The sequence below is a fragment of the Triturus cristatus genome, chromosome 5_2 (assembly GCF_964204655.1).
Source record: "Triturus cristatus chromosome 5_2, aTriCri1.1, whole genome shotgun sequence".
Classification (NCBI taxonomy): Eukaryota; Metazoa; Chordata; class Amphibia; order Caudata; family Salamandridae; genus Triturus; species Triturus cristatus.
The window spans coordinates 17,920,256-17,940,572 of NC_140588.1; the positions used below are offsets into that span (position 1 = coordinate 17,920,256).

General features: G+C 43.0%; 1 protein-coding gene across 2 annotated transcripts in view; it reads right to left on the reverse strand.

Annotated features, from left to right (window-relative positions):
- The window catches only part of ROPN1L (rhophilin associated tail protein 1 like), a 316,078-nt gene that overhangs the window by 151,791 nt on the left and 143,970 nt on the right, over positions 1 to 20,317 (reverse strand). The window contains exons 2-3 of one of the 2 annotated variants that reach the window (XM_085606573.1): positions 13,151 to 13,274; positions 9,523 to 9,567 (exon numbers count right to left, since the gene is read on the reverse strand). In XM_085606573.1, the coding sequence (XP_085462699.1) occupies positions 9,523 to 9,567; positions 13,151 to 13,274 (169 nt within the window). The remainder of the gene's footprint in view (positions 1 to 9,522; positions 9,568 to 13,150; positions 13,275 to 20,317) is intronic. The other variant, XM_085606574.1, reaches the window with a different exon arrangement.

The window sequence follows — 20,317 nt, forward strand, 5'->3', positions numbered from 1 at the left end:
GTGAATCTATACCAAAAGAAGGTAAAGCTCGTAGTGTACCACTCTTAGCAAAGGAAAGCATGAAGATTGAACTGGAGAAGTTAGTTGCCAACGGCATCATATAAGAAGTCAAAGCCACAGAGTGGCTTTCTCCAATTGTTATGGCCCGCAAGGCCAATGGCGAGGCCAGACTCTGTGTGGATTTGAGGGAGCTCAACAAGGCAGTGGTAGTTGACTATTACCCTCTACCCAACATCAGTGAAATGTTGTCCTCATTAGGCGGTGCTAAACATTTCTTATCCCTTGATTTGACCTCCGCCTACCATCAGGTCAAACTACATCCCATCTCTCAAGATCTCACTGCCTTTGTGACGCCTTTCGGGAAATTTTTAATTCTTTAGGATGCCCTTTAGCCTCATTTCCGCCGCTTCTGTATTTCAGAGGGTCATGGAGCGAATCTTGAGGGGTGTAGATGATGTGAAAATCTACCAAGATGAAGTCCTAGTGTTTGGTGCTGACACCAAAGAGCATGATAGCAGGATGAGAGTTGTCTTAAGAAGATTATGTGATGCAGGTCTCACCTTAAGAGCTGACAAGTGCCGCTTTGGTGTGGCAGAGATTGAATATCTAGGGCATTTGTTGTCGGCTAATGGCATCAAACCAAAGCCTGCACTGGTTAATACTATTAGCAATCTCAGGGTTCCTCAAGATAAGGTCAAACTTGTGAAATTCTTAGGGATGGCTGAAATTTATCATAAGTTCATTCCCAACTTTGCTGGTGTTACGGAACATTTAAGGAATCTTTTTTAAAAAGGGTGTGAGTTTGTTTGGTGCAAGTCCTGTGATGATGAATTTCAGAATTTGAAAGACTTGTTGAACCTCCTGATCTAGGTAGCTTTGACCCTAAGAAAGCATCTTATTTAATGACCGATGCCAGTTCTAAGGGTCTTGGTGCAGTGCAGCTTCAGAAATTTGATGGTGAGGAGAAAGCCATATTGTTTTTGTCCAGACCCTTGAGAGTTGCAGAGTGCAATTATTCAGTCATTGAGAGGCACTCGCTATATTTTGGGCCATGCGCAAGTTTGGGCTGTGAGTTCTCAGTGTTAACTGACCAAAAACCGTTGAAGGCATTGATTTAGTGTCTCACCGCATTCGAAAATGGGTTGTGGCTCTACAGGAATTTGATTTTATGGTTTGCTACCTTCCTGAGGCTAGTAACACATTGGCTGAATGTCTATCTAGGTTAAGTGATGTTCATGATGATGAGGACGAAGTTCCTGGGGAAGGTGAATGGTTCGGTGGTGAGGAACTGAGGAAGAAGTTGATGTCTGCCTCATTAGCGAAAGCATTGTTTCTGAAAATGAATGGAAGGAGTCTTTGGCCGGGGATGAGTTGATGCAAAAGGTGGTATCCAAGGTGTTGGGTGTGTGGTGGGTGTGTGGTGTGATAAAAAAAGACTGTGGTGAAGAACTCAAGGGCTTCTGGCAGGTCAAGGAGGAGTTGTCTGTTGTTGACGGTATTCTCTTGAGGGTCAGTAAGTTGGTTCCTCCTCGCGATCTTTGGTAGCGGTTGCTGAAGAGTGCTCATGCCAGTCACATGGGAATTGTCAAGACCAAATAGAGAATTAGGGAAGCTTATTGGTGGCCTGGTGTTGATGCTCATGTAGAGAGGATTGTTAGGAATTGCATAGAGTGTGCTGGTAGCGATAAGATATTAAAGTGTAGGACACAGCCCGTGGTAACAAGGAAGCAGTCTGATGAGCCTTGGTCTGACATTGCCATAGACAACCTGGGGCCAGTCAAAAGGAATACATGTGATCGGTATGTATTGGTTTGTATAGATATGCACTCACGCCCGAAATTAAGTCAAGTGTCGTTATTGATTTTTTGGACGAGTTGTTTGAGAGGGAAGGCTTTCCATCTTCTTTGTTGTCAGACAATGGCGTCCAATTCACCTCCAGGATCTTTGAACAGTTCTTGTCTTCCAGAGGTATCAAGCACAAGAGGGCAGCTGTCTACCATCCTGAAAGTAATGGTGTTGTTGAGAGGTTTGTGAAAGTCTTGAAGTAGTCTTTACAGCAGGCCAATGTGTCAGGATTAAACTGGGAACTAGCAATGAGAAAGAAAGTCAGAGAATATAGGTTTACCCAAAACTCTTCCACAGGGGTTTCCCCTTACCGCCTGTTCAAGGGAAGAGTGGCAAACACTGAGGTTTGTCCCTCATGGGTATTTTCTAAGAGATCTATCGTTGATGACAATGTTGGGTGTGTGGAAGGATGGAAAGAGAAGGAGAGGTGGGTGCTGGCAAAGCAAAAGGTTTGGTTTGATGATCGCAAAGCTGTGAAAGAAACTGTTGTTTCTGTGGGAGATGGGGTCAAAATTAAGTCTCCCCGCTTGTGTACAGGTAGTTCCAAATTTAGTAAACCATTTAAGGTTATCAAGATTTTTAAGAATGCCATTAAGACCAGTGACCACAGAGTGTGGAATCTGAACAGGGTATCTAGATGTCATTCCACAGATGTGTCTGATTCCACTTTTTCCACCTCTGCTTTGATTCCTGAAGATAGGAGCTCAAGACCTCATAGGGCAGTCAGACGTCCTGCCAAATTGCAAGACTTTGTGTAAGGTCCTGCGATTTCAGAGCTATGTTTTTTGCTAATTTGATATCACGTTATGTTGTATTTATACTTTTGCTCATGTTTTCACATTTTCTTTTCCTCTACATACATCATCATTCCTGTGTTATATTGTTGTATATTGTGGGGGAGGTGATGTAGTGTCTTGCTTTAAGAGCAAGTTGCCTTGTGACCATGCATGGAATATGGAACCCCAAGGTTGCTAAGGAAGGCTGTGGAACTGGTCAGTTGACAGTTGACAGTTGACAGTCTCCGGTGCTGGATGGGGTCTCTGTTGTCTACAACTTAATAAAGACTGTCACTACTTCATTTCTTCTGCCTCTTGTGTTCCTGAAGAGGTGAATCCTACACCTTGCTCTTGCCCATCAGTGATCAGGCAAGAGGCCATATGCTACAGATTGATGCTTGGTGGCCCAGATTTCCTCATGCAGCATCCTACCCCTGAGAGTCTGGTGGTGCACCAGCATAGCAAAGCATGGCCTCTGGGACCTGGGCAGCAACTTCTTGCAATTGGTGCCAGAGAAATTACAGGCCTCTGTGACTCAAATCATTCAGGACAGCTAGGATGAAGCCAAGTATGCAATTTGGGACGGCCTTGATGCTACTGATTGCTTGGGGAGAGCAGTGGGCACTAATCTTTTTTATGTTTTTTTATTTTTTTTATTGGGCGCTAATCTTTTTTCCTTTTTTAAGTACCGCAAACTCTTAATGTTCAGATCCGACCGTGAAGACAAAATAGTTCGAGTTTGACTGCATGATAGGGATGTTGGAATCGGCATCCTGAGGTCATCAGACACCATCCAGTCTTCTGCTTCCAGCACAAATAGAACCTGAGTTGGGAAATCATTTAGAACTTTTCCTTCTTGAGGAACCCGTTCAGAACCCTAAGGTCTAGGATCAGGTGGAGGCGCCATCTTTTCTGGAGACTAGAAAGAACGGTGAGTAGCATTCCTCATCCTGTTCCTGCTCTGGAACCAACTGCACTATGCCCTTGAGGAACAATGATTTAACTTCTTGTTGGAGGACCTGCAGATGGTCTGGCAGGTGTACATTTGGACTGGGGGGAAAGGAGGGGGTGCTTGTTGGAAGGGTAGGGTATACCCTCTCTCCACAGTTTGCAAAACACAAAGGTCTGAGGTAATAGAACTTCAAGCTTGTGGAAAAAAGGATGCCCGTCTTCCAATGGGCTGTGCATGGTTAGATAAGATAGAACTAGGGCTGTTTCCCTGCAGTGGCTGGAGAAGAAGAAGAAGGAAAAGGAGGGAGGCAGGGACAGGGATAATGTGTGTTCGGCCTTTGTCTCCTCCTCCATATTGTTTGTAGAGGAGGTTCACCTGTTGCAGCTGTGGTTTTTGATGTGCAAACTGCTAACGGCCCTGATAAGACAAGCATTGGCATAGCCAATAGGTCTCGCCTTTGGGACCTTATAAGTGTTTAGCCATGCAACAGTTGCATAACTAAATACTTATAAGGTCCCAAAAGCAAGACCTATTGGCTATGCCAAGTGGCCGTGCGGCCGTGAAAGTGAAAGTGATTGCGACCGCGATCACGATCAAACATCAAAGCAGCCGTGAAAGTAATCATGGTAAAGCGCGGCGTGCGCGCCCGCGCACAGGCACTGTAGCTCTAGGCTGGCCTGGTAGCACTTTTTGGAGCTCTCTCAATAAGTCTCGCCAGACCAGCGCATGCGCTGGGTCAGGCGAGACCTAAGATGGGCATCTTTTATTTCAATATACACACAGTTACTTCCTGTTTGTGTTGCAGTGCATTGTGGTGAGTGTAGTTGATTATCAAGAACTTGTAGCTGCAAGTTTCTTAGTGAAGTGTATGTTATGTTATGTTATGTTATTAAAATTTATAGAGCGCACGATTACCATTCCGGTGTCCTGGCGCTAAGCATTGACTACCCAACATAAAGACATGACTAAAACTGAGAGAAGAACCAAGTCTTAAGACCCTTCCTGAACGAACTGATGTCAGGGGAGTTTCTTAAAAAGAAAGGAAGTTCATTCCAGATTCTGGAAGCACTGGTAACAAAGCTTCTGCCTCCCCAATTGACTTTTTTGAAACTGGGGGTTTTCACTAGTTTTGCGCCCATTGATCTGAGAGATCTAGTAGGGCTGTACCAGCAAAACTTGTTTCTTAGGAACTGAGGCCCTGTCCCTGCCAAGGCTCTGAACACAATACATAATGCCTTAAATCTAGATCTCAGATGCGTGGGGAGCCAGTGTAGCTTTTTGAGTTCTCCTTTAACCGAGACCGACCTCGGGGTCTCCGTCAAAAGTCTGGCTGCTGCATTCTGAATCGTTTGGAGCCTATTTTGGTGCTGTGCTTGAATGTTGACATAAAGACTGTTACAATAGTCAAGACGTGATAATATCAATGCAGTCACCACAGTTCTAAGGTTCCCCTCGGAGAGAAAGAACTTAATTTTCCTGATCATTCTCAATATCAGCGAGCATCCGGATATCACCTTGCTGACCTGGTCACCCATATTGAGTTTTTCGTCTACCACCACACCCAGGTTTCTTGCTTTACTGCAGGGTGTGGGACAGAGACCAAGGTCCGCTAGCCACCAATCTGGTGTCCACATCAAGGGGTTGTTGCCAAACCTAAGAACCTCAGTTTTAGCTGAGTTCAGTTTGAGGCAGTTAGCCGACATCCATCTGGAGATCGCGCCCATGCAGTCTGCGAATCGTGCTCCTGTTTCTTTTTCAGCTCCCTCCTTCACTGACAGTACAATTTGAGTGTCATCCGCGTAGGAGGTAAGCTGAAATCCAAAATCTCTAATAATGCCAGCCAGGGGTGCCACGTAAATATTAAAGAGGGTGGGACTAAGAGATGATCCCTGCTGCACCCCACACGGCAGGGAAAAGGGTTCGGAGGTGTTACCTTTGAGTTCAACGGTTTGTACCCTATCCTTGAGAAAGGAGTTGAGCAGATTCCACGCTTGCCCTGTGATTCCGATCTCTGATAGCCGATTAAGTAGTACCATGTGATGCACGGTATCAAAGGCCGCAGATAAATCTAGGAGAATCAGCATCGCGTTACCTCCTTTATCCATAACCTCTCTGATCTCCTCTGTGGACTTCAAGAGTGCCAACTCGGTGCTATGGAGCGCTCTGAAGCCAAATTGCGAGGAGTCCAACAGGTTGTTAAGCTGGAGGAAGTCGCTAAGTTGCCTGTTTATGGCCTTTTCCAGAATTTTAGCTGGAAGTGGGAGTCTGGAGATGGGGCGATAGTTCGACGGGTCATTAGGATCGAGGGACTGCTTTTTCAGTAGCGGAAGTACTGAGGCTTTTTTCCAAGAATTTGGAAAAAGGCCAGCTTGAATTATGCCATTTAATAAGGGTGTCAGGACCCTGCAGGTAGTATCGGCTATTTGTTTAATGATCCATGTGGGGCAGGGATCGCTCGGGGCACCAGATTTAATGCAATTCATAAGTTTCACGGTGTCTTCAATTTGCAGAGGAGAGAAGCAGTCCAAGGTGGTAGCAGGGAGATGGGGGACTACCGTTTTTTCACCATTTAACTCAATTGAATCTGACAGAGAGATAAAAATTGACTCAACTTTAGATTGAAAAAAAGCCCCAATGGTATTGCAGAAGTCCGGATCAGCGGAGTCAATTGGCATCCTAGGATTAGAAAGTTTAATAACCGTTTTAAACAGCTCTTTGGTGTCAGATTTAGCATTAATGATTTGGGTACTAAAGTATTCTTTTTTGGCAGCCATCAGAGCTTGTTTATATTTGGAGATGGTTAATTTATACTCGGATTTTTCCGACATGGCATAGTTCTTTCGCCAACTCCTTTCGGCCTGTTTACATAGCAGTTTTTTTCCCCTGAGTTCTCCTGTATACCAAGGGGCCGAGGGAGAGGCCCTTTTCGGAATCCATTTTTTCGGGTGCTCAAAACTTTGTGATATAAAAACATTTAACATTTTGTTCTTTTTATGGCATTGTGTGCTTATTGTCCTTTATTGTCCATTCAATTCTATTACTCTCTAGTGAGTATTTCTGCTGTTATTCAATGTTTTTTAGCCATTTTTGGAAATGGATCGTGTTGTTGCGCTACTTTCATCATTTTATCTCCAGATGTTTTTTCAAAAAATCTTTTTCTCTCTGGTGAGTGTTTAATTAGGAGATGACTGATGCTTCTATTCCAGTATAATATCTTAGAGGTGTACCTAAAGTTCTTCATTTACCCCGAAACCGATCCTAGGATGCTTGTTTCCAGTCCAGGGAGGACCTGGCCTGGCAGTTCGGGCTGGACTGTTGCCATTGGGCACAGGGTCAAGACTGATTTGCATATGGCTGGGTCCAACCTGGAATGGCATGGTGAGCAAAAAAACGATGGATTTAGGCCCAGATCTCTGTACTGGGGTGAATGTCTGACATTGTTCTGCCTTCTGTCCATCAATAGCTCTTTTTGCATTTGTCACCCCGAGTGGGACGGGTATGCTCAGATGTGAGTCCCGTGCTCTCCATGCCACTGGAATCAAGCTATCCTGGCTGAAGAGTGGTGAAACCCCAAAACCGGTCCTAGGATGCTTGTTTCCAGTCCAGGGAGGACTTGGCCTGGCAGTTTGGGCTGGACTGTTGCCATTGGGCACAGGGTCAAGACTGATTTGCATATGGCTGGGTCCAAATTGGAATGGCATGGTGAGCAAAAAAACAATGGATTTAGGCCCAGATCTCTGTACTGGGGTGAATGTATGACATTGTTCTGCATTCTGTCCATCAATAGCTCTTTTTGCATTTGTCACACCGAGTGGGACGGGTATGCTCAGACGTGAGTCCCGTGCTCTCCATGCCACTGGAATCAAGCTATCCTGGCTGAAGAGGGGTGAAACCCCGAAACCGGTCCTAGGATGCTTGTTTTCAGTCCAGGGAGGACCTGGCCTGGCAGTTCGGGCTGGACTGTTGCCATTGGGCACAGGGTCAAGACTGATTTGCATATGGCTGGGTCCAAACTGGAATGGCATGGTGAGCAAAATAAGGATGGATGTAGGCGCAGATCTCTGTACTGGGGTGAATGTATGACATTGTTCTGCATTCTGTCCATCAATAGCTCATTTGCATCTGCAATGGGTTAAAGCGCCTTTCAAACCGAGCTGAAGCCTGGGCTGAGTTGGTTCAAAAGCACCAGCACAGCTGCTTGTCTTCAGTAGAACACAGAGCTGCGTGTGCCTCTCTGGAGAGAAAGGTGGAGTATCGCTGCAGGGTCCCTTTCAGAGGGGGTCAGAAGGTGACTAAAAAACCTGATGGACGTGAGTGTGGACCACATTGTTCAGGGCATACAGCTTGTCAGCATGCCCATTATTTTAAACGAGCGCAAATCTTCGCCCATCAACAATTTAAATGAAAGGGATTTGCATGAAACAAAAACCCGGCCCTTTAGATTAAATCAATGCATTCATACTTTAAAAAAAACTGCAGCACTAGTGCTGATTCGTCAGTGTGCCATTTATTGATAAACATTTGTTATATAACTATAAACTTAGGTGATTTGCAGCAGCCAAATCACCTCCTAAGTATCTGTGCTCCAATGAGACAGACACACCTGTGACAGTCTCTGAAAAGGTTTCAATACCGAATATGTACATCACACAAAATGAGACCCTCGACTTTGTGCTGCACCTAATAAAGTTTTTAATGGTCTCCAACGTCAGGCACTGTGTGTGACAGAGAATGTGTGAGTACCAGGAAGAAAAAACAATAAGTATGTGGGTTTGCAAACGTAGGTGTGACTCTGAGAATGAAAAGTAGCACTGTGTTTTTGTGAGAAACTAGATGTGATTCAGAGAGCATGAAATAGGCTTTTAAGTATGTGAGGGACAAGTGTGTATGAAAGGGGGCAAAAGTATTTAGACTTTTTTCAGCGTGTAGGGAGTGTGTGTTAACAGTCCATCTCTTCTTGTGATGCTCTGATTATTTTGTGGAATTCTGTGTATCTCTTTAAGAAAGTGCCTGCTGTGTGAACAAATGATGCAGCAGGTTAACCATTCAGAAGAGAAATGTAGTGGTGGGGCAGCCAAGAATTGTACAGGGACAGCCGAACCAAGGGTCTGGCTGGGCTCTAAGAGACCTTGAATGAGCTGAGCCCTGAAATGTTTCCAATGCAAATCATCCAACAAACATCACTTAAAATAGGACAAAGTATCTTCAAAATAAAACAAGCATTTGCAATGCAATAGGTCTCGCATTTACACGAGTTTGAGCTATTGACATTGCAAATAACAATGCCTTTTATATTTGTTTTCATTTTAAAAACATAAATAAAAGGCATTGTCATTTACAATGCCAATAGCTTTAACTGGTGTAACTGCGAGACCTATTGCATTGCAAATGCTTGTTATTACTGACTCGAAGATATTGTAGCACTTTAGGTTTAGGTGAAAAAGGTAACAGTAGCATGCAAGTATAAATAAAACAAAATTAAACAGGAAAAGGGCTGGGAGTGAATTTCAATAGGCTTTTGCCAGCAGCGACTTGAGCACAATGCCTGCAAAACCCGTAAGTAAAATGCAGAAAACTGTTTGCTTTAAACATTAGTAAAATGTAAATGTTAGATGTCTGATTTATAGCTATTTGTTTTACTTCCCAAGATTTTATTAATGTCTTTGCTATATACTTTACACGATCGGAGCATTTTGTTAAAAAGTAAACAATAATTAACATAACTGGATGGCTCCCAATTAACCTGGTGCGAGTGAACGCAGATGAGACACCCTGTATTTTGCCCCAATATATACACTTAGAATCTATTTAAAGTTGTTTACAATACATATAACAAAAAGGAATAAGCCAAGAGCGCACATATCATTATCCACACGCACCATAAGCGATACACCAACTGTTCTCAGTACCCCACAACAAAGCAACATTAACAAACGACCACCTACCTACCTCGCCTTTACCCCACGGATAGTTCGCACACCCCAAAATGATAATCTATGAATACAAAAATGATACGTCATTAGCAACCAGAGGTGAAACAATGCGACCACGATAGAACATCAGATATTCACAGATGGATCCCCCATTAGTTCAAAAGGATGCCGATCACCTCCACTTGCCAGGATACGAGGGTGAGATATAGTTTATGCTCACCTGCAACAGCGTTCGAGAAGAATACAGAACCACACACAAGAAACCCACAAGGAAAGCTCCCGGTGTTTACTGGGATTCTACACCCCAGAGATATATGCAATGTTCTTTCCCGCCCCCCTCTCGCACTCAAGTTTAGAAGCAACCTTTCTGCGGGTTTCTCTCCTCATTAAAACAAAAAGTACACTGCCTTTCAGTAAAGTAGCGACAGGTACAGCAGATTGTTGTGTGTGCCGTCTAAGTGATTTATAAATTGCAACAAGTACCTGGCATTGTTGGTACTTTCAGAGTCCCTGGCATTATTTTGGTGCTTCCTCTGCCTTAGCAACAGGGCCATGTGTGAAGCCCGAGTTGAATTGTAGCACCCACTAAGGCAGCATCATAAAGCACCTGCCTACAAGAGCTTTAATGTGCCACATCGAAAACCAGGAACAGGGTAAGGATTTTTAGCACTGCAGGCAGGATAGAAATTTGCCTTCTAGAGCACTTTCCAAAAACGTTGAAATGGCAAATTGTTGGTATTTTGTATCACATTACTATCGCCAATAGGTGGTGCCTTGAGGTTGTTTCTTAAACTTTTGCTATGGAAGCACCAGCCATGTAATCTCCTTGCTCTGCCCCATTACAGTCCGATACTGGGGCTCTTAAAGTCATTTTAAGGAAGTAGAAGAGTGTGTTTGAAACCCGGCGCCTATGGAAGGAGAGGGATGCAGGAGTGGGGAATGGAAAGAAGCAGGCTCTACCATTTACAGCTTAGCAGCCATGCTCGTAAAGAGACTACAGAGATGCGTTGCAGCAGGACCTCCGCCACAGAAAGGAATGCTGGCAACAAGCCAGCCGGTAGAATGAAATGAATGAGCAGGGTGGGGTACGGGATGAGAAGAAACGCAGGACTGTTTGGAGGGAAACGGGGGGGGGGGGGGGTAATCTACTTTTCACAGACAAAGCCACTGTAAAGGTCCATATTTTTACGTCCGAAACATGCTCACCATGGGTGTCCACTCCATTCTGATCCCCGGCTGAGAATGTAATTTGAGCCCTTGCTACAAAAAAAAAAATGTCCAGACCTCACACTGTTTGAAGTCCCTCATTACCCTCCTCCGCCTGGCTCCGCTGCTCTTCTGCGACGTTGACTCAGGCTGCAGCCCGCTGGCTGAATGAAAGAGAGGGGGAGCCAGAGCTGAGACATGGGATGGAGGAGAAGAGTCTAGAAACATGTATACTGTAGCGTTTCGGAAAAGCGCAAACTATGTTTTATTTAAAAAACAAAAAAAGACGGTCTCTAGCATTGCGTACAAAGAGAGCAGCCCAAAGACACGAGCAGCCTAACAAACAAGCATTGGCCGCACGCGTGCCTCGCGCGTAAAGTTTAAAAAAAAGACGGAAAAAAAAAGACAAGCCCGGCGGAGCATGGCGCGCGCGCGGTTGGGGGCGGGGGAGCGCATTCCAGGCGGGAGAGCGGACCCTTTGAAGTGCTCCCAAAAGGCAGATTGCATGGCGGCACGATGCGCGTGATTGTGCACGTGCTAGCAATGCAATCCGCTTTTTGGGATCACTTTTCAAACCCGCTTTCTATAGTCTCGCTTAGCGATCGCTTATGCGATAGCAAGGTCGAGACCTAAAAAACCCCTGCTGAAGCTACGAAACTTCAGAAATTAATGTTTTTCTCTGGTTTGTGTTTGGAGACAAAGGGATCTTGCCATGGCTTTGCTGTCCTTGAATCTTTCTAGTGCAGAGTCGGCTTTGGCAATGAAGAATCGAGATTCAGCAAGCAGGAGATCCATCAGTGTGGTCTGCATGTCTTTCAAAACCCCGACATTTTGTAACCAGGCATGATGGCGTAGGGAGCTAGATGTTCCCACAGCTCTTACTATTGAATCATCAGTATCCAGGTCAGATTGTATTACCTGCTTCGGGGCACCCTTATGCTCCCCAATCAGCTCTGTTAAGTGTGCTTACAGGTCGTTTAAAAGAGTGGAAACAACTGCCTGTGTGCAATGCATCGAGCAGGTACATATCTACCAAGAAGACAGGTGGCATTAATAGATTTGAGTGCCATTCTCCCAACAAAAAGATTTTCTTGGCAAACGGTTCTATCTTCTTTGATTCCCTGTTGGCTGGAGTAGAGAGAATATAACCTGGTGTCAGCTTAGAGGAGCAAGAAGCTAGCCTACTAGGCTCTTCAAAAATGGGTGAGCTGACAAGAAGCCAGTAAGAACAATCAATACACGGTCACAATTGTTCAATTCCAAGGTTGTATTAGTCTGTCATCATTGCCAACTGATTGGTAAATCAACAAAAAGACATGCAGAAAACCTTACTGCTCTGAATTAAATGACGATGCTTTGAAATAAATTAAATCTCAGCAGCAAATAGTGCATTAGTACTCAGAGATGTGAATGTCCAAAAAGCTGTGGCCTAAAAGGGAAATCATAATAATAATGAAGCCCACATGGGCTAACAGCCATAAATACAACTAAGGCAGCGCATCATCCACATATATCTGCTGAGCAATCAGGTAAAGGGAACATATATCTACATTCTGAGAAAACATTCTGACCAAGATCAAGAAAATATCAGAAAAATACTAGAAATCACACAACACTGTGTTATTAGCAATTAGCTCTTGAAGATTCGAACACTGTCAGTTCTTGCGTTCCTCTCTAAATGTTCGCCTTTAGACTGTAGCAGGGTATAAGTTGGGATGGCATACTCCACAAACTATTGAGTTCTATAGGATCTGCCCCTGCACTCTTACTATTACGTATTCATCTCCACAGCCTTGTAGTCTAAGGACGCCACCTTATGCTCTGCTTCAGTTATGCGACCCCTCAGGAGACCATTCTTGCCTCAATGTGGTTTATAGAATGGACATCATCAAGCTTTCTCCTTGTTACAGAGTGGGCTTCAAAGTCGATTCCCTGGGATTTTTTCTGTAAAGACTGTCTTAAGGCATAACAAATAAATTTCACGTCTAGCAGCCTTCGCTTTGCTCTCCTTAGGCAGCATCATAAAACACAATCAGGTGTTCACGTCGACTACAGCACAGCATCAAATGTATCCAGTGCCACAGTATGGTGGCCAGAGGTCAGAAACCAACCTGCCCACCTACTCCTTGCCAACGCTTCACAGTGCAAGCGCACATCAAGTCAACGGTTCCAATCAAGAGGCCTCAAAGCAGCCTCCAGGGACTCCAGACCCCTTTGCAATCTTCAGCAAGGTCCAGCTTACCCACCAAGTGCATCTCTCAGCCTCTCTCTGACCCAAGGATAGAGGCACACCAGAGGTAACTCCTCTCAGCTAGCTCTGCCCACTCAGAAACTATAATAAAGACAGCCAATTCCACAACAAATGTTTCATGCGTTTGAGGGTTACAAACTTAAAGCAAAAATACCATTACACCTTCTTTTCAATAGGTTGCTTCTACCTGTTTATGTAAGATTTTAAGCAGCCCTGGTGTGAGACCGGTATCCGTTTTCTGAGTTGCTACTGGCATTTCGGCCCTCTCTTTCACAGGAAGCGGTTCTCCTCTTGACAAAGCATTGAAATACCTGCATACACAAATGCAAATCAAATTTAGATTTTTTTATTATTCATATAATGATATATAAAATGTTATATCTCACCAACCACCTCCATTCAGCCCTAACAGCGATGGTGTACGCTTGTCTGTGAGAAACTGGTATTACAAATTATTGCTCCCAGTACAAACTGAAGAAGCAGACACTCTCCAGCAGACACTGCACAACCAAATGTAATCCAAATCAAGGTATGGCATAAAAACACCCGGCACGATTCGCTTCCGCCTTTGTCACTGGTAACAGGATATACAAATATTAGCAGATTATTAAGTGCTCCATACAAGTGATAGAAATAAAGAAAAGAATGCCTCTCCACTCCTTAAAGATCAGAATATGGCCACCATCATGAATCATGCTATTTTCACTTAACGTAAATGATAAAATGCAAGTGCAATAACTATCAATGTAAGAATGGATCGAAGACTGAACATATACATCAAACTGACTTCAGTAAACAAAAGTATGTTGCAATATGATGTCAGTCTAAATTCTCTGCGTCAAAAATAAGATATACAGATGACTGGCACTGTCCCATGTTGTGCTTCTCCTGTCATGGATCATGTTGAGGTTTCATTCTGGTCATGGAATATTGCGGGTTTAGCAAATACGCTGCATTAAATTCCATTGTATGGAAGAATGGTATGGAAAAAACGCAGATCATATGCATACAGGAAGGAAACCTGGATGATTGGTGAAATTGATGTGGAAGGCTCTTTATCCATTGTGACCCCCGCAACTCCTTCCACCACAGGCAGAGCTAAGGGTGGCCTTCTTACCTTAACTTCAGTTTTATTTCCATCTAAAGTTAAAAAAAAAAGGTGTTTGTGGGCTCACTGTATTATCAGTTTGCATTCATTTCCATAGATCCCAACCTTGACATTTTAGTCAAACACTATTAAAATAAAAAATTTGATACAAGCTGTGCAGAGGCAGTTCGTGATCTGGAGGAAGATCTAGATGCCTTCCTTAAGACTAGCTCTAGTGAAAGTTTTAGGATGTGGGTGGGGGATTTTTAACTCTACTAAATGTCCTAAACCCCCCCCCCACAGAGTGACAAATTGAGTGAGGGAAATTTTAAATCATTTAAAATATTGGCTGTTGGAGCAATATGAATGAAATGTACTATTTTAGTGTTAACATGTTATTAATATTTATCATTTTATATGTTTTTATTGACTTCATTTTATGGTTTATGTGATTTAAACCAAATAAAGATTTATGATGATGATGATGATGAAGATATACGATCAAAGCGTGGTCACATGATTGATCAATTACAAGGTTGTATCAGGTCTGTCATCATTATCATCTAATTGGTAAATCAGCAAAAGGCGTACAGAAAACCTTAATGCTCTGAAATAAATGGCGATGCTTTGAAATAAAGTAAACCTAGGCAGCATATATTGCATTAGTGCTCAGTGGTGTGTATATTCAAAAAGTGGTATCCCATTAGAAACATCATAATAATAATAAAGCCCACGTGGGCTAACAATCATAAATACAACTAAAGTAGTGCCTCATCCCCATAGTTCTGTTGAACAATCCAGTATAGGGAACATATATCTACATTCTGAGAAATCACCCTGATCAAAATCAAGAAAAACTTCGGAAAAATATTAGAAATAAAGCCCAAGTGTGCCACTTAGTATAACAGATAGATGGAAAAAACAAGGAAAATATATTCTTAGCTTTTGCGTTTCAAAAAAAGCACAACAATCAGTGGCATGAGCGAATTTATGTTCAACTTCATTATGACTTGCACTGGGGGAATAAAATATGAGATCGAAATGGGATATTTGAAAAAAAACTGGGGCTAAACCATTATTATCTGAGACAACAATCAGAATGACTCAAAATGATAACAAAGTGTCTCTCAAACAAAAAAATAAAAAATTGAAGAAACTGTCAAAACAGGAGTTCAAAAAATTCTGGTAAGTGTTGTTGCTTCAGAAATCCTTAGAATGTGAAGAGAACCAAGTAGTCTGAGTATATTTACCATTCCATCATATGAAAATATGGCCCCAAATATATTGCATGTGTGGGCAATTAATTCTGATAATTGCCCAAAAGGGATGTTACTAATCCTAGTTAAATATGCATAGAAGCGCAGGGACTGTTTGTTGTTGAAGACTGAGATATTAATGGAGGTACTTAGGAAACGTGACAGTAAAGAAAATCTTGTCAAATTCTTGTAAAACATAAACAAAAGATTAGAAACTTTTGAGGAATAGATTAATTTGAAAACTTCTCAGATATTTAGCAGACTATGAAATGGAAATAATCTTCACATTTGGGAAATATGACAACATAAGGAGGGATGACAAACACATTTGCAACCAAATAAGACAAGAGGAATCAATATCGGAGATGAGTTCAGAACAATGTGATGATTGCAATATGTCGGAGTGCAGCACCTCGAGGAATCTCACAAACAGTACTTTTTTAGATGATTTTTGTTTTATCCATAGGGGAATATGTCAGCAACAGACTGGGAAGGATCAATCAAGAAGAAGAGGAAAAGAAAGAGGAGGTGCCAGAGAAGCAGAGGAGGAAACAACTAAAAGCAAAACTCCCATGGGAGTAGAAACAATGGGCCAGAAGCAGCGTTGGGGGCCCACACTGCCCTCATTTGTGGCAACCTTTTTACGGATTGGTAGAAGGAGGAGCAGGTCAACAGTGTTCTGGATCAGGACAATCATGGCATTCTCTGAACGAGATCCATGATGTTTTAATTGGAAGGGTGAAATTGATGTGGTGGAAAAATGTGTTGACCATCATCTGTTAAAGATTCAAGATTGACGTTTAACAAACTATTGCAATCTTAGATCTTAAAGTTACTGTGTCTAGAGACAAGTTAACCACATTTCTGTACAGGAATCCAACTATCGGTAACACCCACCAAATTATGCAAAGTATTTCTTATGGTGAACTGCTCAGGGCAAGAAGAAACTGTAGCGGTGATACAGCTTTTGTCAAAGAACAAACCATAATATTGGACCGATTTAGGGAAAGAGGTTATTCCAAGAATATTTAGAATCTGAAGTACTTATATTTAACAAAATTGACAGAAATGATTTATTAGTTACTACTAACTCCAGGCAAGGGCGAGACCACAACAATAAATTTGTAACTATATATAATAACAGGGATCACTGACAGATAATTAAAAACACAAATATTGTGTATATTGAATACAGTGTCAAAAGTATCCAGGACCAAAATGTCAAGAAGGTAATTGCAAATAGGTAAGTCTAGATTTGCTATTCTTAACTCCACATCTACGTCCCTTGAAGATATATATATATATTCCAGCTCCAAAGTCCACTTACAAGTAACATGTGCACTCTTACTGACGGGTGCAACCATGTGGAAGTGGGTCCACATTTAAATAAAAGCTCATGTTTCTAAAAAAGAAACACGCTGCACTCACGGGACCCCTTTGAAGACTCTTTAATTACAAGGATGCGTTTCGGCATTCTGCCTTCCTCTGCTTGTTTAAAGACAGCGCAATCTGTCCTGATGGAAATTTAAACAGGTAGAAGTAATTTCATTGGTTCTTGCTGCTAGGCATCAAAAGAGGACTCATTTCCTCGGAAAAGAAATTCCTTCCCCTGAAATGTATTATGGGATTTAAAGTCCGAGAGTGTTCAAGGGAGAGGGGGATACCTGGTCATCACTGTCCCACCGGCCTTCACATAGGCATAACCCTAAAAAACACAGTTGTTTCACAGTTCCAAGGTAAATTTTTACCGTCCCTCTCTGATGCACAATGCAGATTCCAAGCGCCATAGCATGTTGCGCTGTTGACAGAGTCTCCTCTGGGTGGGGCCCTCGTCAAACCCCAAGGTTCCGCAGCACTCGACGCAGGAGCTGGTCGAATGGCCGTAGCTCCACCAGTAATGATGACTGTCGACAGTAGTCGGTGGCGGTGCCCGGGATCCCTGTTGGTGGTGCGACTTGCCTCCATATATTCCACCTCCAAAGTGCACTCTTACTGACGGGTGCAACCATGTGGAAGTGGGTCCACATTTAAATAAAAGCTCACGTTTCCAAAAAAGAAACACGCTGCACTCACGGGACCCCTGTGAAGACTCTTTAATTACAAGGATGCGTTTCGGCGTTCTGCCTTCCTCTGCTTGTTTAAAGACAGCGCAACCTGTCCTGATGGAAATTTAAACAGGTAGAAGTAATTTCATTGGTTCTTGCTGCTAGGCATCAAAAGAGGACTCATTTCCTCGGAAAAGATGTTCCTTCCCCTGAGATGTATTATGGGGTTTAAAGTCCGAGAGTGTTCAAAGGGGAGGGGGATACCTGGTCATCACATTCCCACCGGCCTTCACATAGGCATAACCCCCAAAAACCACAGTTGTTTCACAGTTCCAGGTAAATATTTACCGTCCCTCTCTGATGCACAATGCAGATTCCAAGCGCCATAGCATATTGCGCTGTTGACAGAATCTCCTCTGGGGGGCCCCTCGTCAAACCCCAAGGTTCCGCAGCACTCGACGCAGGAGCTGGTCGAATGGCCGTAGCTCCACCAGTAATGATGACTGTCGACAGTAGTCGGCGGCGGTGCCCGGGATCCCTGTTGGTGGTGCAACTTGCCTCCATATATTCCAGCTCCAAAGTCCACTTACAGGCAACATGTGCACTCTTACTGACGGGTGCAACCATGTGGAAGTGGGTCCACATTTAAATAAAAGCTCACGTTTCCAAAAAAGAAACATGCTGCACTCACGGGACCCCTTTGAAGATTTTTTAATTACAAGGACGCGTTTCGGCGTTCTGCCTTCCTCTGCTTGTTTAAAGACAGCGCAACCTGTCCTGATGGAAATTTAAACAGGTAGAAGTAATTTCATTGGTTCTTGCTGCTAGGCATCAAAAGAGGACTCATTTCCTTGGAAAAGATGTTCCTTCCCCTGAGATGTATTATGGGATTTAAAGTCCGAGAGTGTTCAAGGGGGAGGGGGATACCTGGTCATCACATTCCCACCGGCCTTCACATAGGCATAACCCCCAAAAACCACAGTTGTTTCACAGTTCCAGGTAAATATTTACTGTCCCTCTCTGATGCACAATGCAGATTCCAAGCCCCATAGCATGTTGCGCTGTTGACAGAGTCTCCTCTGGGGGGGGCCCTCGTCAAACCCCAAGGTTCCGCAGCACTCGACGCAGGAGCTGGTCGAATGGCCGTAGCTCCACCAGTAATGATGACTGTCGACAGTAATCGGCGGCTCCCTGTTGGTGGTGCGACTTGCCTCCATATATTCCAGCTCCAAAGTCCACTTACAGTCATTTGCCATAAGGACAATCCTTATAATGTCTTGAGATATTAGGATGAAAATTACAAAAACAACAGGGATGGTAACAGAACTTTAGAACTGAGGAGGTTGGAAAACAGATATATTATTGAGTTGGACACCAAGAGGCTTAAACTCCAATGAATTGTCTGCATTTAAGAAGAATAAAGAGGACATATGACTATCATTTTTTCTTCTGCCCGTTTTCTTCTACATGTTTGTTGTGAGTTTTCACGTTGTTAACAAATAAGTTACTTATCTTTGGTAACACCTTATCTGGTAGAGAAAGGATCTATCCACAGATTCTTTATCTTAGAATTTTCCCCAGTGTTAGATTTGAAATGTTTTCCCCGTAATGCACAGCCTTGAAGTGTTCCCTTTGCAATGCTTATACTCTATTCCGTGCTAAGTTACTATTCATGGCGCCATCTTTCTTGGAGCCATCTTGTTTCGTAACGAGATCGAGCTCCTGTCTTATAATGCTTGCCTCATCAGAAAGGCTGCCTCAGCACCTCCAGCTTGTACTTCTCAAGGTTGGAGAATGTATGATCTATTGTTGCATACCTTTGCTGTTAGATAAACCCGTTCCCACATCTTAGAATGGTAGGCACTGGCCAAGCGGCCTTGGGGTCGAGATAGCATGTACCCGGCCTTGTGCCATGCACTTCCTTGTTTGCCTTCTTTGTTCACCATGGCCTGAGCTGGAAAATTCCAGTTTGGGCAGGACTTTAGAGGTGTTGCAAATGTATATTTTGTGTTACCGTGTGGACGGAGGCAGTCCCTCGGCAGTCATTTCAGGAGACTGGTCAGACTGGGCTCCGCTGCAGCGTATCAGTAATAAACTAATTGGTTTGTATTCTCTACTGTCTGACCGACTCTTCATTCATGACATGGTCAGTGCCATCACTGATGACATCTCAAATGACATCACTGATGACATCATCCAGTGAATGTGGTTTAGTTTGAAATTTAAATATGTATTATATATATACCAATCTGTATTGAAGATTGAGTGGATATATAACTGTCTGGATGGAGTATTTAGTAGCTGTCTAACTGTCTGTAAAGTGAGTAATTAAAAGTGTCTCACTAAATACATGGATTAGTAACTAAACTATGTGAATGTGTGCATCACTATCTCTGTTGTTTTATAACATGCTGCATCAGTTGGTCACTAACTACATGAGTGTGTATATTAGTTATTGATTAGTTGGGTGAGTATTTGTATGGGACACTGAGTTTGTGTGTGGTTGGATGGGGTGTGTGTAACTCTATGCATAGATGTGTGAATGGTTGATTGACTAGGTGTATAGGTTTAAGAGTGCATGTGGAAACAGTTGTTTGGGTGACTGAGTGTATTTATTTGTGTGTTGGTGAGTGAGCGAATATATGTTTTAGTTGTACATCTTCAACAAAGTAAAAAAATAAAAGGCATTGCATGTGAGAGTTGGTGTATATAAATAAGTATGTGTAAGAGTCAGTGATTGTGAGAGTAACTATATGAATGAGTGTATAATTGTAATGGTTATTTTGTAACATATTAACTATGAGTTACTATGTGTTTGAATAAATGAGGTGTTGTTGGATAATTGTGTAAGAGAGTAAATGTAAGTGTGATTCATTTTTTTCATGAGTGAGTAGGATGACTGCATAACCGACTAAGATGACTGCTGATGTGTCATTGTCTATATATGTGTATAAGTGCATTTGATA